Source organism: Sitophilus oryzae, unplaced genomic scaffold (assembly GCF_002938485.1).
Source record: "Sitophilus oryzae breed Bouriz unplaced genomic scaffold, Soryzae_2.0 scaffold_1977_pilon_pilon, whole genome shotgun sequence".
Classification (NCBI taxonomy): Eukaryota; Metazoa; Arthropoda; class Insecta; order Coleoptera; family Curculionidae; genus Sitophilus; species Sitophilus oryzae.
The window spans coordinates 144,849-169,971 of record NW_022146698.1 but is presented as its reverse complement, the minus strand read 5'-3'; the positions used below and the strand labels follow the sequence as shown (position 1 = coordinate 169,971).

The following is a 25,123-nucleotide window of genomic DNA, read 5'->3' as shown; positions in this document are numbered from 1 at the left end:
GTATAATATTATATCTTTTATTATAAAACATAAGTTCTTACTTTTAATCCGTGTTTATTGAAGACTAACAATTGAATGTATAATAGCACTGTCACCAACCCAAACGGTATATTATCTGGGTTACCAAAATACATACGTAAACGCTGACTAATGTAAACAGTATTGGTATACGATCATTGCAACAGCGTATTAGCAAATTATACAATTGACAAAATACTAGGACCAATGAACTGTAATAAGGTCTAATAACTAAAAACTAAAATGCTCCTACGCCTTCTCTTTCCGAGAAAATGTCCTTCATTATTATGGCCATCTTGTGAAGGGCATTTTCCATATTACATATTATTTACTTGAAAAATCTAAGACATACTATACAGACCGGACCACCGTAGTAGTAACATAGGCAGAACCGGACGAATTAGCGTATACCCGTCCGCCGGATAAAAAGCAGGCGAAAAAATGCGATAAAATAAAAATACGTAGATATGTGATAAGAATGTTTGAGAATTTGTATTTATTCGTGTTTTAATAGCCAAAACGAATACATAGATTCTCGCGACACTTCTCGTGTAAAATTTATTTTTTAAGTAAAATAATGGATGTGAGTGGATAAGTTCGTGAGAAAATTCAAATTGTAAAATGGTATTTCCAAAATAGGTTTTATCGGGATATACAAACAATTTTTCCACAAGCTTTTGTATACAGGCCAATTCCATCTCTACCTACTATAGGTATCAAGAGTTATTAATAATTTTGAAAGACATGGGTGCGTGTCCCCACAAAAACACAAAAAGCCTGATGTGTTGATTAATGAAGAACAGGAGTAAAAGCAAGTGTTCATTTGTGCTACCGCGGATCAAAATCCCACGTTTTCAAGTAATCGAATTGCTGAGGTAACAGATTCTTCACCTAGCACGGTTAAAAGAGTCCTTAAAAAGAATGGATACCGATCGTATAAAGCGCGTACAAAACACAAGAAATTTTCCATGTAGACCAATTCTGTAAAAGGCTTTCGATGAAAACTTTATTCGGCGTATAGTTTTCACCGACGAATCAAGTTTTCCTTTATTGAGTCGTCATAACCCTATACAAGTACGATATTGGTCTCGGGAAAATTTGCACAGATATTTTGAGGTACGCACGCAATATCCTCAAAAGCTAAATGTTTGGGGTGATTTTGTAGGGGAGCATATGATTGGTCTATTTTTATAGAGGGTAATTTAACTGTAGCAAAGTATTTGGACTTGTTACAGCAGCAGATTGTCCCTAGAATTCGTGAGTTATTGGGAGAAAGCTACAATGTCTGGTTTCAACAAGATGTTTGCCCTGCCCACAATGCCCGTATTGTTCAAGAATATTTGAACAATACTTTTCGCAACCATGGACATGGAACTATTTTGTGGCCCGCGAGATCACCAGATCTTTCTCCCAATGATTTATTTTTGTGGGGTTATGTAAAATCCAAAGTGTATGGTCATAATAGGGCTAATAATCTGGATGAGCTTCAAGTAAAAATACAAGAGGCTTTCCAAACTATTAGCCCTAATATGTTAGCCAACGTCAGACGGGGATATTACGACCGCCTAGGCTTCTGTCTAGCACAAGAAGGTGGTCTTTTTGAACACTTGTTATAACTTTTTTTTATTTAGAGTAATATTTTAGATTTTTTTGGGTTTAGAGAATTTATTTATATTTAGTTTTGGCTGGTAAACACACTCAAATAATAAATATTTAAGTATTTTTATTTTAAATGTTACCTTAAGTGAAGGTAAACACTTAAAATGAAAATAATAAATACTCGGCACTCCTCGTGTCGTATTCCTAGTCTGTCACGACCGACCCGTCCAAGCACAACTGCAACTGCGTACTACCTGAACAGCCGACTAGCCGGCAGTGAATCTCGAGTACGAACGCAAATCGGGTAAACGTAAATTCGTCCGGCAACTTGCTATGTTACTAATAGCCTGGTCTTCTCTATATATAGTATGTTTTTCTACGAAAACAATATTTTTAAAAATATGAACTAAAGTTATGTTTTCTTAAATGGAATACGCCTGTATATTTATAAATTATATGATCTGGCTATGGATTATATGATATATATTTATTTTCACTATTTACTGCAATATTGAAAAGTTTTTATTAAAAGGTCATATGTATTGGTAGGTTATGACTGATAATCAAAGAAACTAAAGAATTATTAAAAGTATACTGCCTGTATATAAGAAAATTAAATCTTGTAGTATACAGTGAAGCTCATAGCAGGAGGGATCATATGAATTAGAAATATTAGTGTGTGTGTGGTTACATTTAAAAAACATAACTTTAGTTTATATTTTCAAAAATATTTTTTCCGTAGAAAAAACAGACCACTATATTCTACGTAAAAAGTTCTACAAGAATCAGTTTCCACCTTCTCAATACCTTTCATAATAATGAAGATCCGGGGGCTGCGGCTGTCCCAAATTGCAGAATTTTCTAAAAGACCCTGTAGCTCATAAACGAAGAGGGCTATGAAAATTTTGTTTACAGCATTTTCCGTTTGACAAACAAGTGGGACGGGTTTGTACAAACCGCTTCCTCCTACTAATAACGGAGACACCGTGTGATTTCAACCAAAATTGGACACCCTATACAACTCGCTTAAAACATCTCACTGTAATTTTAAGCAATAAAAAGTATTGGAAGATACAAACGTTTGCTCGGCAGGTCAAAGATCATACCATAACATGGTATACTGATGCTTCCAAAAGCAACGCAGGAATAAGGGTAGGATATTTGGGCCGAAAACTAAATACTCCGAACCAATGGGCATCTATCCTAGCATAATTCAGGTAGAAACCTACGCTATCGAAAGATGCGTGCAACTTATCTTAGATAGGAACTATTGGAAACAAGAAACAACCATCTTATCCGATAATCAAGCAGCATTCAAAGCGATCAACTCAGTAACCATCAATTCGAAGTTGGTCAAAGAATGCCTAGAGAAGCTGAACAAATTAGGCAAAGATAATTAAAAATATCTATACCTCTGTTGCGGATTCATCTCTCCAAAAAAGCCCTGTTTATGGGTATTTCGCCACTAAGAAAATCTACAAAATAAAATAGTTATTTTTTGTAAACACTGCTGTCGGTAATCCATTCTTTAATTTTAAAGAACATAACATAAATAAACATAACATACGTAAACATTTAAAACAAATTGAAAATAATCATACAGAAAGTTTGAAGCTTTTTTGGTTTTACCTTATTAAGCAATTGTTATCAGGTAGTATTTGTTAAATTTGAAGTTTAACTTGATAAAATGACATTTTACCAGAACGTCAACGGTTTTTGTAGACGTATCAGTTTTAAAAAAATTAAAGTGTTCTCGAATAGTTGCAATTACATATTTTAAATAGTTTTTTTCTTTGTTCTTTGTATTTTTTTGCTTTGACGACGGAAAGATATACAGGGTGTCCCAGGCTGAGCGTGCATTAGAAGTTTCTAGAGAACTACAACATCTAGCTCGGAAATTTTTTACACATCATAGTTTCACAACAAGATCTATCGATTAAAAATATTTTCAATATGGCGGCACTTCCGGAAATACCGGAAGTTGACAGCAACCGTCTTATTTTAAATGGCCCCAATTTTTTATTGTGTACTTAAATTCTCTGTAAAATTTTGTGAATTTTGATATTACACACTCTATATCTAACATTAACCGTTTTTGAGAAAAAAATATTTAAAATTTTTGGACGAAAAAAACTACCTGTCATAAAAATTTGTATAGCCTAAAAGTCAAACTTAGTGATTACCACAGCCACTGTGACATAAAGAGAAGACATGTGGCTATCTATTTTAAAAATTAAATAGTTCAAATATCATATAATAATGGCGCTAGCTGTCATGGAATTGAGTGATTAAAAAATTATCATAAATCATTTTTTTCAAATGGAAACCCACTTTTTTATTTCACTAATGCAACGGTTTGTCAATTCGTTACTTTTTAACTAGGTATGTTCCTATACCCAAAATAAACCGTTTTTAAGTTATTTAAGATTTAGTTTCAAAACGTATATTTTTCTTGATTTTATCTAGCTTCCTTTGACATTAAGTGTCAAACGGTCAGACAATTTATTTCCATTTGCCAGAAAACAACTTATTTGAATTTCCTATAGTATAAATAAATACAGTCTGTTTAAGAATTTAAAAAGTGTATTTATAAAAATATATCTCGTATTTTCGCTCTTAGCGATATCTAATAGTTGATATTATTAATATTCCGTATGATAGAAAGAAAAAACACCGCAAAGTTGGCTCGAAAATGATGGTGCTTCTTGAATAAAGCGTCACAATATGACATGGCCAGATCTATTGTTCTATCTATTATATCTTATTATACAGGGTTGTTCACCACATACGACACGGAGTATTGTAGCTAAACGATGAGATTTTTACAAATTGTAAGTTTTGAGTTCGATGAAGGACTATTAGAGGTACAATTTAAAAATAATTTTACAAGATACAGAGTGTCCCAAATAAGTAAAAATTATCAAAGTTGTATTTTTTTAAATGGAACACCCTGTATATTATTACATTTTTAGTTTCTACGATTAAAATAAAGGTAAATTTGATTAAGATTTATTATACTTAAACCTTACCGTTTTTGAAATATTTTCAATTTTGTGAAATTGCAGTAAAAATTTTAAGGCTTCATTTCTCCAAGGGTATCAAAGTTTGTAATACTAAATATTTACTAAAGTTTATTTACTGATCAGTTACTGTGTTGCAATAATAAAAATAATACTACCTTATACAGAGTGTCTAAAAATTTATTTTAAATAATTATTAGCTTCAAACGGCAATAACTTGTTTAATTTAAATGGAACACCCTGTATATTTTACGAGAATCAGATGCACAATTTAATTGTCTATCAAATTATATTATACCATTTTTACCTATCTCTTTAAGTTTCCGTAGAAAATGCATTTTCTTGTAATTTAGAACTTATTTATCAATATACCCATGGACTATTGACATTTTAGATTATTTTTAAAGATGTACCAAATTTTTAAAGAGTACAGATACATGACAGATACTAATATTGTCGATATAATTCGTTTATTTCATTAAAAAATAAAAAAAAACTGTTTAAATATTTGTTAAAGAGGATCAGTTAATATGATTCCAGTATTCAAACAACATTAACTGACTGTTTGCTTTGATTAATAATAATTGCTCCAAATACTAAAAAACTGAATTTTGTATGGGCATTAGACAGTGTGATAAAAAGTAACACCTTAAAAATGATATTTCATTTTTTAATAAATGCTTATTTATAACTACAGAGACTTTAATTTGATAACTTATTATTATATTGATTTCTGACTCAAATCCACATTTATTTATAATAATTTAATAACGAACACAATTAAGTATGTAATTAATTAGTATATGGGCGCAAATAATGGTGTTATATTTAATTAATGGTATACTCTTTTATAAAGATTTAAATAGTTTTCTTTTTGCATACAAATGGGCTAGTAATATTATCGTTTTGCTAAAAACGATAATATTACTAGTCTGTACATTTTGTACATTTGTTGCTTTAAAAACAATCTAAAATGTCAATATTCCATTGATATATTGATAAATGAGGTCTAAATTATAAGAAAATGCATTTTATACGAAAACTTGAAGGGATAGGTAAAAAATGGTATAATACAATTTGATAGACAATTTAATTGTGCATCTGATTCTCCTAAAATATACAGGGCATTCCATTTAAATTAAAGAAGTTATTGCCGTTTAAGCTAATAATTATTTAAAATAAATTTTTTAGACACTCTGTATAAGGTAGTATTATTTTTATTATTGCAACACAATAACTGATCAATAAATAAACTTCATTAAATATTTAGTATTAAAAACATTGATACCCTTGGAGAAATGAAGCTTTAAAATTTTTACTGCAATTTCACAAAATTGAAAATATTTCAAAAACGGTAAGGTTTAAGTATAATAAACCTTAATCAAATTTACCTTTATTTTAATCGTAGAAACTAAAAATATAATAATATACAAGGTGTTCCATTTAAAAAAATACTACTTTGATATTTTTTATTTATTTGGGACACTCTGTATCTTGTAAAAATATTTTTAAATTGTAGCTCTAATAGTCCTTCAACGAGCCCCAAACTTACAATTTGTAAAAATCTCATCGTTTAGCTACAATACTCCGTGTCGTATGTGGTGAACAACCCTGTATAGAATACTATCATTTGACATTTAAAGTCATAGGTTACTGGTTAAAATCAAGAAAAATATACGCTTTTAAACTAAATCTTAAATAACTGTAAGACGATTTATTTTAGGTATAGGAACATGTATAGTTAAAAAGTAACGAATTGAAAAGCCTTTTCACTAGCGAAGGAAAAAAATTGGGTTTCCATTTGAAAAAATTGATTTATGATAATTTTTTAATCGCTCAATTCTATAACAGCTGCGGCCATTAGTATATGACATTCGAACAATGTAATTTTTGAAATAGATAGCCACATGCTTTCTCTTTATGGCACAGTGGCTGTGGTAATCACTAAATTTGACGTTTAGGCTATACACATATTTTTGACAGACAGTTTTTTTCGTTCAAAAATGTTAAATATTTTTTTTTCTCAAAAACGGTCAATGGGAGATATAGAATTTTTATTATCAAAATTCATAAAATTTTACAGAGAATTTAAGTACACAATAAAAAATTGGGGCACCCATTTAAAATAAGACAGTTGCTGTCAACTTCCGGTATTTCCAGATGTGCCGCCATATTGAAAATATTTTTAATCGATAGATCTTGTTGTGAAACGATGATGAGCAAAAAATCTCCGAGCTAGATGCTGTAGTTCTCTAGAAACTTCTAATGTACGCTCAGCATGGGTCACCCTGTATACCTTCCGAAACATTAAGTATTTTTTTGTCCGTTAGGCAAATTTGTTTATTAGTAAGCCACTGCTGACAATTAGACGCCGTTGCATTAACGCAGCAGTGTTTACAAAAAAAATATCTATTTTATTTTGTAGATTTTCTTATAGTGGCGAAATACCCATAAGTAGGACTTTTTGAAGAGAAAGATAATAAAGTTCTCCTACTCTGGGATACCTCTTCAAGGTATAGAAGGCAATAAGAAGCAAACTATCTAGTTAGAAAAGGAGCGAACACTCCACAAAATGAACCAGAACCGTTTTGCTTCCCAAGTAGAAACCAACCTAAAGCGGAACTCAAGAACCTGGGGGTCTCCATCCGTAACCTGGAATGGGAATCTTCCAACAGTCTAAGACACTCGAAGAAATTTCTAAGAACGACCGAGAAAAATCCAATATTTTCCTTGATTTAGGTGAGAACACTTCGGATTGCCACAGTTCTTTAACAGGTCACTGTCTCCCCAACGAAGCTAAGAAACAACGGCGAATGCAGATTCTGTGGGACAAATGGAGAAACATTCGAACACCTCATCACTGAGTGTGCCGAGACATCAATTAATTTTTGTTTATGCTTACTTCCGGGTTTTACTGGTCTTCCACTAGCAGCCGTATCAAAAACTTCTCCATTATCAGACAAATAGTCATAAAAATCGGGTGATATAATATCGGGTCTATCGAATGGATAAACTGTAGGAAGATGTGGACCTTTTACGGTTTTCAGAACTCTGTAGCCTGTTTCGGGTCCTGCTATATAATGCACAGAATGCTGCACTCCTTTGTCGTCTAGATATGTATAAGAACCCCTGATATGCCCAGTGGAATCACTAACTTCAGTTCGTCGTTGGTCGGGACCGGCAGATACAAACCTGAAATATGTACAGATTTATTTATCAAACTCGAAATAGTTTTTTTAACTTCAATTATGTGAAAAGAAGCAATTTATCAGATAAATGTAAATAATAACTTTTCCTGTTTTTTTTTGTTTTTAATAATACTGTCTTAGCCCACGGCCACACAGAAAGCGATTTTTGCGTTTTTTTGCATGAAGCGTCTTTTGCGACTAAAACAAAATAACAGAATTATACCGGGTGGCGCACCTCATTCGCCTCGGTTGATTATACGAGAACGGAAAGATGTAGAAACAAAATATTTTATGGGTATATGTGGGGAGGCAATGTGCACAATTTAAAATTATTTTGTAGTATACCGGGTGTTTCAGAACTGAGATCCGTACCAAAGTTATATTTTTTCTTATGGAACACCCTGTATTATATTTCATTTTTGGATTCTTGGGCCCAAAAAAAGGCATTTATTATAAGGGTTAAATATGTTTAAAATTTTTGGTTTTTGATATATTTAAAGATATTTAAATTTGCATGCTACAGTAGAATAGATTATTAACACCCTGTACATTACTTTTTAGAATTAATTCTTGTACAGGGGACAGGGTGTACCAAATTCGAGCCTCACCATTGGAATCTCGGAAACTAGAAGAGCCACGTGGTTGGTTAAATTAAGGCAAACTTGCATAATTTGATGATGATCCAAATGCTACATTAAATATTTAAAAATTCCAAATACTTCCGATGACTTTTGGAAAAAGCAGAATATTTGCGATTTTATTTTAATTTTTTGGGGACTCATGTGAATAAATTTTACAATCTCACACTCTGTACAGGGTGGGTCAAATTCGACGCTTTTAAATGGAGACACCCTTTTCTATAGCAGATAGACAAAAACTAATATCGGTGTCTGGAGCTCAATTTTTGTCAAAAACCTGTTGGTGAAAACCGCATATCGATATCTGTTACCGTTTCGGAGCTACGGGGTGTTTTTCAAAAATATGCATTTCTAATAAATCGCTGTAACTTTTTTGCTATGGAAAATTTTGTATTTTTATGAAAACATTTCCGAAGCACCTTTTTACGTAGAATTTAATGGTTTAAATAGAATTTTTTTAAAATTAATAATTTAAGAATTATCAACAGAAAACTTGATTTTTTATATGGGACACCCTGTATATTTTTAGTTTATTGAAAAGAATTTAAAATTAGCTTTCCAAAAATATAACACACTTGATATTTTGCTCGATTCCTCTTCGAGATATAGAGTATATAAAAATTTGCCCGCTTTAAATGAGTAGGCTTTGACCGGCTATAATATAAAAAAAATTCAAGCTGTGAGCATCAATTAAAACAAAAATAATATTTGTTATGAGAGATGCAGAATTTTATAACAATTTAAAATATATTTAACCACCATCAACACATTTAAACTGTATCTAATAACAATAAAAATAAATAACAAACCAAGACATGAGATTTTGCTACAGGTGTTCGACATATCGACCGTCTTATGTTATGGACAGACGGGGCAGTTTTTGAACATTTCTCGCGGAATTCATTAATTCAGTGGGGGTGAAAATACCCTCTCATAACTGCTAAGTATTTCTAATTCTTGTCTAGATTATACGGAAGAATAAGGAACCTTTATTCTTCCGCAAATATATCCATAGGATTAGATCCATGGGCACTAAGTCAGGCGGCCTCGACGGCCAACGGCTGGATCTTGGTTAGTTATTCAATTATTCTTGAAATTGGCTGCAAAATTTGCTGATAACTTCAGCGTTCAGAGGCGGTGCGTCGTCTTGCTGGAAAAATATGTTTTCGAGTTCCATTAAGGGCATATCATCAATAAGTGGTACAAAGCCTACTAGTTTAAAGTGGCGAACTTTTAAAAATTCTGTATTTCGAAGGGGATTATAACAAAATATCAGGTGTGCTATATTTTTGGAAAGGTAATTTTAAATTCTTTTCAGTTAATTAAAAATATAGAGGGTGTCCCAAATAAAAAATCAATTTTTCTGTTGATAACTCTTAAATTATTAATTTTAAAAAAAATTATACTTAAACCATTAAATTCTACGTAAAAAGGTGCTTTGGAAATGTTTTCATAAAAATACAAAATTTTCCATAGTAAAAGTTACAGCGATTTGTTAAAAATGCACATTTTTGATAAACACCTCGTAACTCCGAAACGGTAAAAGATATTGATGTGCGGTTTTCACCATCATGTTTTTGATGAAAATTGAGCTCCAGACACCGATATTAGTTTTCGTCTATCTCCTATAGAAAAGGGTGTTTCCATTTAAAAGCGTCGAATTTGACCCACCCTGTACATGATAAGCCAAGCTATGCCGTAATAAAAAGCAACATTTATTTTCTTTTTAAGTTCTTTTCTCTTTAATAATTACTGTAAGGAAATTGGTTAAGTGAATTTGAAAATATAGAAAAATAGAATATACGAGAATTGATACCAAAAAATCAACCGTTTGGAGTATTGAATAGAATATGCATTTTAGTCTAATATTAAAGGATATTAAACATAATTGGAAGAAAAGCAAGTTCTTTTTAATTTTTGCAATATAATCTTACTTATAACTTCCATCCAAGCCTCTTTGAATGGATGTTCTACCTCTTGGTATAGGTTTTCCCCTTCCTCTGAAGAATAGTGGACCATACGCTCGTGGATTACTATCTGGAAATGGGTTTTTTACATGAAACCCAGTGTTTTTCCCAGCTATATATTCCACATTATGACGTTCTCCTACATCATCAAGGTAGGTATATCTAATTAAAATAGAGTTTATTATAATAATTTTTAATTTGAAATGGTCAAATGTTTATGAAATTGTTTTCAGTTTTATCACTTGTAACCGTAAAAACAAAATATCAAAATAGTATACTGTAAAGGGTGTCCCATTTTCGTGTTTTTTTGCAGGATTTTACGTTTATCAGTAAAGCTACAACGTGAAGTTTTCACTTCACTTGCTACTTTTTTATGAAACTAAAGAGGCTACACAGATTTGTCCTAGCTTTATTTGTTCCTGAATATCTTATAGCGTAACGAAAAGGTAAAAACTGAGCTCCGTATTTTTACGTAGAATTCAGTGGCGCAACTAGATTTTTAGATTTTTGCTGCGAGCTGTCATTCTTGAAATATGAGCTTTGTTATGAGCTTTCTAAAAATATAACAAGCTCTAGACTTATTTTCATAAACAAAGTAAAAAATGCATTATTTAACATTTTAACATAGGCGACCGCTTTAAAATAGGTATTCAAAATAATCGAATAATTTATTCGACGTCAAATTTTGGTTACTGGCTATTCCACGCTAGTTTCTGTGATCAAAATTGAAAAAAGCAATTACGCACAAATGCTTTAAAAGTATCAATAACTCTGATTGGCAGCGTGTTATGTAAAGCCGCACAAGTTTATTTTCAGTGGACTTTATTAAGATAACACGATTGATAGCTAAATTATCAGATTAAATTAAATTAAATAATAATGATAATATCCTTTGAAACTACATATAGGTTTCTTTATGTTAAAACTTTAAAAAATGCATTTTTTACCTTGTTTATGAAAATGACTATAGAATATATTATATTTTTAGAAAGGTCATGACAAGGCAAGTAAAATAATATACAAGGTGTCCCATTTAAAAGAAACATAAGTTTCTACTTAAAATACTCTGCGGGACTCTGCATACTCTGCCGAAATATGCAACATTTTCAAATTCGCCCTGTATTTCAGAAACCAAAGAGCCTAGGACAAATCGGTGTGTAGCATATCTAGTTTCATAAAAAGTTTCATTCAACTTAATGATGTGAAAACTACATATTTGTATCTCTACTCATAAACGAGAAATCCCATAAAACATACGAAAATGGGACACCCTGTACCATAAAATTTTCCCATTTTGTCACGATTTAAATGCTTATAACTTTTATTTTTGAAGATAGAACGTTAATTAAAAACAAAACAGATTATAGCGTTTTTAGGTTGTCGTTTATAAAAAATGTCATAAGCTCTAAAATTCGTGTGCAGTGAACCGTGAACTTTACACTGAGAGTGTCCGCATTGATTGGTGCTATTTATTAGTGGAGATTTACATACTAGGATTACTAAATATGTGTTTCTTGTTTGTTATGAAAAAGGCTTCTTTAAATTTACTTTCTATATACTATTATTATTACCTTCCTGTTACATCTCCAACTCTATTGGCATTCTCTTGTCTGCTGTACGTTCTCGTACGAAACCCAAATTTATAACTAGGATCTTCATATGGGTCATAGTATGGATCATCTCGTGAACCAACAGGACGTGGTCCATTTTGATTCAAGTCGTAATTGCGATAAACATTTTTACCACGTGGTCGAAAACCTCTCGGACCGGCAGTATAAACGGTTGTATCTATTCCACCTTATAAGAAAGGATATGATAAAATAACCTTACAGCTAGAGAACACATTACTTCTAATCCCGATCGTAGTAATATTGAGCCAACAAAATAAAACACTAATTCGCCACAATACATCAAAACACTTTTACTTTTGCACTGGACGCGCGTTTGGTAACCACGTTAGCATCATCAACACATGAATAAAAATTGAGTTTAGTTCTAATCATCTGCTGATGAACGCGTGTCCAGTGCAGTCCAGTGGTAAAGTGTTTTGGTTTATTGCCGAGAATTAGTGATTTCAAAGGTTCCAACCAGTGTTGTCAGATTTTAAAATCTGTTGGCGCAAATGTCAAGTCAAAAAATCGCCCAAAACCGCAACCAACATTACCTTTCCTTGAGAACTGGCGCGAAACTTAAAAAAGTAACTTTGTTTTTGTTTTTTATTAGAAATAAGTAATACCATAATGGGTAAATGAAATCAATAACACTACGAATTGCCAAACATTATATTTTTTATTAACACATCTCGTTACATAGGTTTATTACATCCTCGACCTCGACTCTCTTCAGCATTTGCATCTGAATTATCGGAATCTGACAAATACATTTTAGAATTAAACCTATCGAACATATCTTTTGTTGGTTGGAACGTCCAGTGGCGGAGGCCACCCGTCCAGAGGCCACCCGTTAAATGTTTCTTATGATTTTGATTCGATTATGGCCCCTAAAAGCGCTAAAAGTTTCCGATGTTGTAATTAAATTTATCGCCCAAATTGCGGTATATGGAATATCTTCACACAATTTTCGATATCTACGTCATTAAAGTTTAGGTTTAGGGCTTCTCTAGACGATTCGTCTTGACGTGAAAAAACTTATTTATTTTGGTTCCCTCTGACCATAGAGAAGGATTTAATATACCAGCAGAGTTGCCTTGGAAACTCCTACTTTAAATGATGAGTATTCATTTGAATTTCGGGACTCTAACTTTTGGCATGTTACCTCGGGAAACAATGGTTGCAAATATGCTTTTAAATCATGTTCAGTACAGGATGGTTCCAATCTGAATACGTGATAATAGGTAAGTGCTGGAGCAGCCTTAAGTTTGCAGCTTACACCAGTTCCTATTACAGTTTTATTTTGGCGTTTTCTATTAACCTGTGACCATTTCTTATTATTTTCATTATCGCCTTATGATAGAGTGTTACAAGTTTCGTTTGGAAGATTGTTTTTCGTTTTAGCATATACGTGTGGCAATCTCTCCATTTTATCTTGTGCCTGCAATTCATCTACACCAGCAGGATTTTGTTGACTGTTGATCCTCGGTTTATTTTGCTGCTGACTGACGCGTGGTGGGAACTGTTTGCAGGGCTTCGCTTCTCCTTCCCAGCGGAGCCTGACTTGCTGGTTGCGGTACCACTGAATTTTGGAAGGTGTGCTGTTTTGGTTTGGCGCCGATTCTGTTAACCTCACTTTCAATTTGTGATTTCAACAATGAAATAATGGTGTTTAGTTAATCGTTGGACTTTTCCAGTTCAATAATGAGCCTTCGTTGGGAGTCGACCTCCACTCTAGCAACCCTTAAATCCGTTTTCGCTGTAATGCAAAGTAATGCATTACAGGTCTTCAATGCACAATCGTCTTCAAGAAACTTTATTGTATTATCGCTTAGGAATTACGACATGTTTCGTAGAGATCGTCAAACATCCATGTCGAAGAAATCAGATGGAGGTGGTGTATTTATTGCAACTGCAACTTATCTCCAAGCTACATTGGTACCGGAGTTTCAAAGCGAGGTGGAGGATGTATGGATATATTTTAAAGTGACAGAAGTGGTTGGAGTGTATTTGTGTTGCGTATACCTGCCCCCAGGAGAGGGGTCACGATACAAGAAATAGTTTTATTTCTAAACTGAACTGGATTGCTGAGCGATTAGGTAAAGACAATATAGTTATCATTTGTGGAGACTTCAATTGTTCCGCATTGAACTGGGTCTCCCAAGAGTGTGAAAATTATTTAACTGCTACTAATATAGATGTAAATTCGGCTAACGTAATAGATATATTTTTGTTTTGCGGTATGATGCAATTCAACCACGTAAGAAACGTTTCTGGTAGAACTTTGAATCTAATTTTATGTAACAATTCAGAAACTGTTGATATGCTATCACACTGTTCGTCACCTCTTGTTACTGAGGATCATCATCATCCGGCAGTAGAATTTCTCCTTCAATTGGAACACACAAAAGCTATTCTTCTTCCTAGTTGCAAATTTTTCAATTTTCATAAAGCTAATTACAATGATATTAATAGAGCACTATCAGAGGTACAATGGGATAATATGCTTTCTAGTAATAATATAGAAATTAATTTGTCAAGATTCAATATCATTTTAAAAGAATTAATAGCCCATTATGTACCAATGGGCTATCGCAATCGTAATTATCCCGTTTATTTCAGCGCTTCAACTATAAACGTAATTAAAGAAAAAAATAAGTTTCACAAAAAGTGGAAAATTTATAAAAATTTACAAGATTTTAATACATTTAAATTGCCCAGAAGCCGCTCTAAAAGACTTATATTGGAGGATTATAATAATTACTTAAATTATATTGAAGGAGAGATTCCAAAAAACTGTAAAAAATTCTGGTACTTTGTTTCGGCTAAAAGCGGCAGCACTACCATTCCGATGGATATGAAATATAAGACTCAGAGGGCAAGTGATAATCAGAGCATTAGTAACTTTTTGCGGAATATTGCCAGAGTGTATTTCAACCTCACTTAAATAGTTCGGCTTTGGTTTCGGTCAAACAGCGGGTTTGAATTGTCTGCATATAGATGAAAGCGAAGTATCGGAAGTTCTCGGGAAACTCGATCCCAAAAAGGGACCCGGATGTGATGATATTCCATCAATTTTTGTTAGAAACTGCACTAGAGGTCTATGTGCTCCTCTTACTAAGCTGTTTAATCAATCGCTTACTACAGGCATCTTTCCTGCTAAATGGAAGCATGCCTTGGTCATACCTATCCTTAAATCGGGCGACAAGACAAACGTAGAAAATTATAGAGGTATTTCTAAACTTTGTATATTTGGTAAAATCTTTGAAAAAGTTGTCTATAAATATTTCTTTTCCTTAGTAAAAAATATTTTAAATCCAGAGCAACATGGTTTTTTTCTGGGTGGTCTACAGACATAAACCTTATCAGCTATGCCCAATTTATATTGAGTAGCATGGATGATCGTGTACAGGTGGACTCTGTTTACACTGACTTCAAGGCTTTTGACAAGGTCGATCATAATATTTTGTTAGGAAAATTGGCGGGAGTCGGTGTGGATTGAGTCATGCTTGATTGGTTTCGGTCGTATTTATCGGGCTGGTCTCAGTGGGTGTCAGTGGCTAAGAGTTTATCATTCCCGTATGAGTCTACATCGGAAGTTCCACAGGGAAGTCATCTGGGTCCGTTATTATTTATTATCTATGTTAATGATATAAGAAACTGTTTTCATTTTTCCAACTATTTGTTATATGCGGACGACTTAAAATTTTTTATGAAAATTCGTAACATCAATGATGCGCTTTTATTTCAGTCTGAATTGGACAATTTTAAGAATTACTGTTCGAAAAATAATCTTTTTCTAAATCCGGAAAAATGTTTCATGATCTCATTCAGTCGTAATCACAATAAGATAGTGTATAACTATAGCTTAGGTGACATTGATTGACTTCGAAAACAAGGAGCACGAGATCTAGGTGTATTCTTTGATGAGAAAATGATTTTTGGCGAGCATATTGAGGCTATTGTTTCCAAAGCATTTAGAATGCTGGGATTTATAAACAGGCAGGCTAGACAATTCACCAGCAATAAAGCGTTGCTCTCTTTATATTATGCGTATGTATACGGTCAGTTGAACTTTGCATCCTCAGTGTGGAATCCAATGTACCATATTTATATAAATAGGCTAGAGCAGGTACAAAAGATTTGTTAAATATTTGGGATATAAAAATAATATTAACAACTCTTATATATCTATGTGCAACCGATTTAATATATTAACTTTAGAACATCGTAGAATAATTACTGATATAGCAGTATTATACAAAATAATAAATTCTCAAATCGATTCACCTTATCTCTTGTCTATGATTTCATTTAATGTTCCAACAAAAAATTTAAGATTCACCTCCCTTTTCAAGAAGACATTTTCTCACACAAATAGTGCTGCCAATTCACCAGTTAACAGAATGCTGGAGTTTGCCAATTCCTACTCCACGGATTTTGATTTTTTTTCTGATAATTTGTTTGCCTTAAAATGTAAATTAAAACGACAATTTGTGAGTGTATAGCCATATCCAGATATTATACTCCTGAATAGTAAATTTCTATTTATAAGTTAATTCCTTTTTTCTATGGTTTAATATCTATAATTTAATTGTTTACTTTTAATATATAATTATTGTATTCCTTATCGCGATTCCTTTGCTTGTTATTTCATAGTGTTTTCATTCCATATTTTTTGCTTAAATCTTAAACATATTGGTGTTGATATTGACTTAGTTTGTGTATATATATATATAGAAAAAATTGTAATTTTAAGAAAAATAGTATTATAATTTTAAAATTGGTTATTACTTTTGTTATTGGTATTTAGTTATTATATGTAAGCTGTGGACACTAATTTTGGGACTTGTTCGTGTTCCTGTTTGTGTACCGACTAGAAATAAATAAATAAATAAATCGCTTAAAGATAAGGCACTTTCGGGAACCTTTCTAAGCACTATATAATTAATTAGATCTTGTTTATTTAGTTTTTTTAATTCACAAGCAATATGCGACTGGTCACTAGACGCCATCTTGATATATATAAAGTATATCAAGAGATGGCTCGTTTTCACACAAAACATGCTTCTAGAGCGTTACATTCGAAAGCCAATAAAAACGGGATTTTGAAAATTTTGGAGTCGACCCCTTTCCCAAATGACCGATTCAATTATATTGAGCACTAAAGTATTTACGTTGGTTATTTAATATTCAGTTTACCAAAATGAGATTGGTTTATAAAATTGAAAGAAATTAAGAAATGTAGGTGAGTGTAATGGCTATGCTCTTCCCTGGCTCAAATGAGATGCAATAGAGCCTATAAATATTTACGCGTTCCTCGATAGTTTTTTGGTATCTAGGCCCACCCCTATAACTTTTCTTCTTTTTCCGATAAGAAAATCAAATTTGGTATGTTTGAATATGACATAAATCAGAATTGATTAACGTTTTCAATTACACGCTCACTTGCGGTTTCACCGAAAATTACTAGAACTTTTTGATTTTTAAATGGCGCCCTTGGTATTTTTTTAGTTTATTTCATAGGAAATTATATTTTGGATAGAATGACAGATCACAAATCAACTCTTGACATTTACTCTTAAAAAATTTATTTTAAATTTCAATCTATATTGTCACGACATTAAATATAACCTCAGGTCACTCGACATACTAAGTGTACCACATACTTAGTATTTCGAAAACAAATTATTCGTAAAAAGATGCTTTTTTTAAATTATTTAATGAGCTACCCCCGTTCGAATTGGTTATCTTTTTACCGGCCAGGAAAACATGAAAATCATTAGACGATCAAATCTATTTTTCCGAGGCTTCTTGATTAAAAATTAGTGGTTTTAACACTCTAGATTGAAAATTAAAATACTGCTTTTTTAAATTAAAAATGTCGTTCTTGTTAACATATGATATGTTTTTCTATTCAGAATGTCATTTTCAATCAAATAAAATAAAAAATACCGACACCATTTAAAAATCAAAAGTTGTAGTCCTTTCCGTTGAAGCAAGAAGTGATAAAAACGGAGATTTGGTGTGTTAGTACAGATATAAATGGATTTTTGTCACTTTCATGAAAGAAATAAAAAAATTATAGGGGTTAGGTTGAAAAACACGCGTATATTTCTCTTTAACTATTTGTATTTAGATATATTTTGTGCTGAATCCAATAAAACTAGGTATTACAGTTGGGGGTTGGAACCTTTGGTGTTACACAGCAAATTAAGTCAGTTTTAATCATCTGCTGATGATGGTAACATGGTTAGCGCAACGCGCATCCAATGTAAAAGTAAAAGTGTTTTGTTTGGTTAGGTTAGATGATGATTTAGTATTTTATTAAAACTAGGTATGTGACGAACAAATGAAATTTACCTGTTTTAGGGTTCCTTCCACCAAATTCTCCTTTTACAACATTATTCCTGTTTCCATCAGCGTAATGGTAAGAATCTGGGTTGTTATAACCAAATTGAAAAGAACCATCCTTATGTAATATATTATAATCATCATCGGCACCATAAACGTAAGTCGCCATAAAGAAAAGTATCCATATTTTCTACATAAAGTTAAATTGAATTATAGTCATATACCGCGTGATTTTTAAAAGTGGGTCACTCCTATAACTTCTTTATTTTTTTCAGATAAAAAGGCGAGATTTGGTATGTTGGTAGATGGAGATTTGGTATGTTGGTATATTAGGATTGATTAACGTATTCATTTGTTTTCGGTTACTTCCGGCTTCTCCGGAAATGACTACACCTTTTAATTTTTAAATGACACCCTCTTTATTTTTAACTCCATTTGATAGAAAATAACCTTCTCAATTAAATGGCATATCATATGTCAACTCTTGCCATTTTCCATTGACAAAATTAACTTATGATTAAAGATTCGATTTGGGTATATTTTAGTCGGCCAGGACAAGACACGAGAAGCATTAGACATTAGCCGATCAAATATATTTTTCCAAGGGTTCTAGATTAAAAATTAGTGTTTTTAACACAGCCATGGCACTCTAGATTGAAATTTAAAATGTGATTTTTTTAAACGAAAATGTCAAGAAAACGTTTAAAAATCAAAATTTATAGACATTCCGGTGAAACAGGAAGCGACCGAAAACAATTGAATATGTCAATCAATCCTGATTTATGTCTAACTAACGTATCAAATCTCTTTGACTTATCTGAAAAAATAAAAAAGTTATAGGGGCGAGCCACTTTTGAGAAACACGGTATGTACTAGAAGGGTTATTTAGATGACGAATAAAACAGATAATTCGCATATTTGTTACTTTACTGCAGATTTGAAATACATTAATACATTAGTGAAATCAAATATTTTTTGGTGGAAATTATATGATTAAAAATTTTGTACATATCGTAGAGTATTGACGACAACCAAAGAATGAAATTATTTTTCGCACTTTTAATATTTCTTTGTTAAGCCTGTATTACACTCAATCAAATTTCTTTGTCGAAGATCGATTCCCTAAGATCTTTTATAAAAGATATTTGATAAAAAATTTGATAGTGTTAATACAGGGTGGCGCACCTCATTCGCCTCAATTGATTATATGAAAACGGAAAGATGTAGTAACAAAATATTTTATGGGTATATGTGGGGAGGCAATGTGACACAATTTAAAATTATTTTGAACTATACAGGGTGTTTCAGAAGTGAGACCCATACCACAGTTATGTTTTTACTTATTGAACACCCGGTATTTTATTTAATTTTTGGATTCTTGAGCCGAAAAAAAGGTTTAATAATATGTTTAAAATCTTTGGTTTTTGAGATATTTTAACATATTTAAATAGCATGCTACAATAGAATAGATTATTAACACTCTGTACATTACTTTTCTCAGAATTAATTCTTGTGAGTTTAAAGGTAATAATTCTTGCGAGTATAAACTTTAGTGAAAAATGTTATTGCGTCCTTAAATTTATACAGGGGTACAAAAAATTGCACAATCTATTTTAAGTATATATTTTACATAAAAACTTCGTTATTTCAAATGCACCCTATATTTTTTTAAATAAATCGAAGCAGATTCAAATGCTTTTTCAAACTATATTAGGATTTCCTATACCTATCTCGCTCAGGTTTTGAATAAAAAACCATTTTTCAATAAAATGGCAATCAAGATGGCTGGTATCGGCAGGGCCATTTTCTAGTGACAGTTAGTAACTATTTTCAAAATGGACATTATTATTTAGATTTATAACAGTTTACTTAAATTTACCTACATTAGTTTAATAACTAAGTATTCATTATTTTATCAAGAAAAATAAAGCAGTATCTGCTGGCGGAACGAATGGATATGTTACTAGTAATTTTATTTTGTGGAGAAAATTGCTTGTTGGCCTCAAGGGTGCTCGAATAGATACAAATAGGAATCTTCCTGATAAGTGTTTTTTTTTTTTTGAAAAACTACTTGTCCTATTTCGCAGAGCTGATGGTAGTGTGGTTTATAATAAAACTATTAGGCAGAGACCCCTGTTGTTGACCTTTTATAGAAAATCCATATATCTACAAATCATTGTAAAATAACTCAATGAACCACTTCTTCGTTTTTCTTGATAGAATAATAAATACATATTTAATAAATATTATTTATTAAATTGTTGTAGGCAAATTTTAAATAAAAGTAAACTGGTATATATTTAAATAAAGCCCATAAATTAATTTTGATTTTGAACATAGCTGCTAACAGTCACTAGACACTTGCCATGACGAGACCAGCCCTCTTGGTTGCCATTTTGTTGAAAAATTGCTCTTTATTCAAAATCTGAGCTAGGTAGGTATATGAAACCCTAATATAGTTTGAAAGAGCATTTGAATCTGCTGCGATTTATTTTAAAAAATACGGAGTGTTGTATTTGAAATGACGAAGTTTTTATGTAAAATAGATATTTAAAATAGACCAGCAATTTTTGATATCCCTGTATACATTAGACGAAGCAATCAAATTTTTTATTAAGGTTTATTTTTTTTTTGGCTTTCAGCACAAGAATTAATTCTGAAAAGCAATGTACAGGGTGGGTCAAATTCGACGCTTTTAAATGGAAACATCCTTTTCTATAGGAGATAGACAAAAACTAATATCGGTGTCTGGAGCTCAATTTTTGTCAAAAATATGCATTTTTAACAAATCGCTGTAACTTTTTTGCTACGGAAAATTTTGTATTTTTATGAAAACATTTTCAAAGCACCTTTTTACGTAGAATTTAATGGTTTAAGTATATTTTTTTTAAAATTAATAATTTAAGAATTATCAACAGAAAATTTGATTTTTTATATGGGACACCCTGTATATTTTTAATTTATTGAAAAGAATTTAAAATTACCTTTCCAAAAATATAAACACTTGATATTTTGCTCGATTCCTCTTCGAGATATAGAGTATATAAAAATTCGCCCGCTTTAAATAAGTAGGCTTTGAACGGCACCGTTTTGCTGTAATGCAAAAAAAGTCTAGCTGTGAGCATCAATTAAAACGAAAATGATATTTGCTATGAGAGATGCAGAATTTTATAACAATTTAAAATATATTTAACCAACATCAACACATTTAAACTATATCTAATAACAATAAAAATAAATAGCAAACCAAGACATGAGTTTTTGCTACAGGTGTTCGACATATCGGCCGTCTTCTGTTGTGGACAGATGGGGCAGTTTTGAAAATTTCTCGCGGAACTTATTAACTCAGTGGGGGTGAAAGATACCCTCTCATAACTGCTAAGTATTTCTAATTCTTGTCTAGATTATACGGAAGAATAAGGAACCTTTATTCTTCCGCAAATATATCCATAGGATTAGATCCATGAGCACTAAGTCAGGCGGCCTCGACGGCCAACGGCTGGGATCTTGGTTAGCTATTCAATTATTCTTGAAATTGGCTGCAAAAATTTGCTGATAACTTCAGCGTTCAGAGGCGGTGCGTCGTCTTGCTGGAAAAATATATTTTCGAGTTCCATTAAGGGCATGTCATCAATAAGGGGTCCAAAGCCTACTAGTTAAAAGTGGCGAACTTTTAAAAATTCTGTATTTCGAAGGAAATTATAACAAAATATCAAGTGTGCTATATTTTTGGAAAGGTAATTTTAAATTATGTTCAGTTAATTAAAAATATAGAGGGTGTCCCAAATAAAAAATCAATTTTTCTGTTGATAACTCTTAAATTATTAATTTTAAAAAAATTATACTTATACCATTAAATTCTACGTAAAAAGGTGCGTTGAAAATGTTTTCATAGAAATACAAAATTTTCTATAGCAAAAAAGTTCCAACGATTTGTTAAAAATGCTCATAATTGAAAAACACCCTGTAACTCCGAAACGGTAACAGATATTGATGTGCGGTTTTCACCATAATGTTTTTGATGAAAATTGAGCTCCAGACACCGATATTAGTTTTCGTCTATCTCCTATAGAAAAGGGTGTTTCCATTTAAAAGCGTCGAATTTGACCCACCCTGTACAGGGTGTTGCAAATATTTTTTATTATAGCATGCATGTTTAAATATCTTAAAAAATCAAAGCTTGTAAACATATTTAACCCTTATAATAAATGCCTTTTTTGTATCCAAGGATCCAAATATGAAATAAAATACCGGGTGTTCCATAAGAAAAACAAAAAAAATGTACATTTCAAAATAATTTTAAATTATCCACATTGCCTTCCCACATACCCGAGCACATACCATATTTTTAATTTTATACCCATAAAATATTTTCTTTTTACATTTTTCCGTTTTCGTGTAATCAACCGAGCCGAATGACGTTCGCCACTCTATATACAATATTTTATAACATCACACATGTCAAATTCATTGATAAAATAAAATCTTTGATAAAGACATTTGATAGTATAATACTAGCCTTATTAATATGTTTACATGTATATACCTACAGGGTGGTTCATTAGTGGGGAATATCGTCGCCGTTGAAGGAGATTATGAAAAACAGTTTCATATAAATGTTGCATCCTAAAAATATTTTGTTGTATACGGGGTATCCCCAAAAAAAGTAATGATGAAGTTGTAAGTTTTTTTAAATTGTAACCCCGATTTTTCTGTACAGAATTGAACTCAGCATAAAATTCTGTATATACTACACTATTTTAAAGGAAGATGCGGTGTTGTCATATTTCTTTCTGGTAAAAGGATCATTGGTATAAAAAATGGTAAAAACGCGAAGTGAATTCAACATTATGAATGCCCTTACCTATATTTTCTTAAACACCAACGATAACAGAATAAATCCGTGAAGGAAAACTCACATTATCTTAAACACGATATTTTTATCCCTGGAAAACATTGTAATATTTATAATACTGTATCTCTTTTATATTTCTTTTTTTAAATTCAACACCGTGTATATTTTTTTTGTACCTTTGTCAACGACGATATTGGACTTCTACGCACGAATGAGCCACCCGGTACAATAAAATAATTATTAATACCTCGATTAATACATTGTTAATTAAAATTTAAAGAATATGTATTAAAATTATGGCAAGGCATCAACAATAAGATTTTTTTATAAATTCCGCATATTTTCAGAGCATTATTTTACAACATTTAATACACCATTTTATTCCATTTGTAATAGATGAATTTCATATAAATTGTTACGGAAACTTAAAATATCCTTTCCAGTGGAAAAATAAATGTTGATATCAATTCGTTGTTGATTATTTGACACATTTCAGCACTGAACTAAACACAAAAATGTACTCACACATTGTTGAAAGAACTTCATTTTTGAGAACTAATTACCTGAATCGCGGAAACTGCTAAAAAAATCTTACGAAAAAATCTTTTATATCAAAGCCATAAGGGGGGTAACTATGTTTTGACTATTGTATTAATGACTGAATAGGCCGGCTAAAGAAAATGCGTTGAAATAATGAATATATTTCAGAAATCTATTGTTTGACTAGATGGTATCCTTTGTAGCGTAAAGATCAATGATGACCTTGCGCTTAGGTATAATATTTTGGAACGGTCTAGTGCCCATAATTAAATATTCTTTACACTTGGCCCCCATTAACAATTGTAGGTAAGCAAAGAACGTTAGGAATTATAATTTTAATGTTATTAACGTCGATCCTCTCTCATAATTACTGCGTTTTTTTATTATGATAAGCTTATGACATCACTGAATGTAAATGCATAGTTACAAATGGTCATAAATTAATATACTAATAAATTAAAGAAATATACAGGGTGGTCCGAACTGTATTGCGGAAACTTAAGTAAACTTAAAATAAGTAAAAAAGTTCGTATAAACTTATGTCCTGAAATGCTTCGTTTCGGAGATACAGGGTGTAGAAGTTTCATTTTTATTTCGATTTTTTTGAAATAATTTTTGAACTAATGTAGATATTTGGATGAAAATTGATATCAGGGGTTTTTTAACATGAGAAATTTGATTTCGATGTCAATATGATTCCTACTTGTAGGGGGCGCCACATACACGTTCTTTACTATTTTGAAGAGTAATAACTTTTCGTCCGTTCCTATATTACACTACTGAGTGAAAAAATATATATTTGCGCCTGATTTTACGTAAAAATTATCTCTTGGTAAAAATCGCTACGAACAACCGTACTCAAGATATTTGGATTCTTAATAAATATACAGGGTAGCGCACCTCATTCGCCTCGGTTGATTATACGAAAACGGAAATATGTAGAAACAAAATATTTTATGGGTATATGTGGGGAGGCAATGTGGCACAATTTAAAATTATTTTGAAATATACTGGGTGTCTCAGAACTAAGATCCATACCAAAGTTATATTTTTTTCTTATGGAACACCCGGTATTTTATATCATTTTTGGATTCTTGGGACAAAAAAAGGCATTTATTATAAGGGTTAAATATAGGGTTAAATATGTTTAAAATCTTTGGTTTTTGAGATATTTAAGTATTTATGCTACAAAAGAATTTATTATTAATACCCTGTACATTACGTTTCAGAATTAATTCTTGTGCTGAGTTTAAAGGTAAAGAAATAAACTTTACTAAAAAATGTTATTGCTTCCATAAATTTATAACAGGTGTACCAAAAATTGCTGGTGTATT

The 25,123-nt window shown here is 31.7% G+C and overlaps 1 protein-coding gene across 1 annotated transcript in view; it reads right to left on the bottom strand.

Moving 5' to 3' along the window:
• LOC115883777 (mesocentin) overlaps positions 1–23,880 on the bottom strand; it is a 49,481-nt gene extending 25,601 nt beyond the window's left edge. The window contains exons 1-5 of the mRNA XM_030902188.1: positions 23,775–23,880; positions 18,404–18,584; positions 12,002–12,227; positions 10,398–10,592; positions 7,540–7,829 (exon numbers count right to left, since the gene is read on the bottom strand). Of these exons, the coding sequence (XP_030758048.1) occupies positions 7,540–7,829; positions 10,398–10,592; positions 12,002–12,227; positions 18,404–18,584; positions 23,775–23,795 (913 nt within the window). The 5' untranslated portion in view covers positions 23,796–23,880. The remainder of the gene's footprint in view (positions 1–7,539; positions 7,830–10,397; positions 10,593–12,001; positions 12,228–18,403; positions 18,585–23,774) is intronic.
• Positions 23,881–25,123: the final 1,243 nt, after the last annotated feature.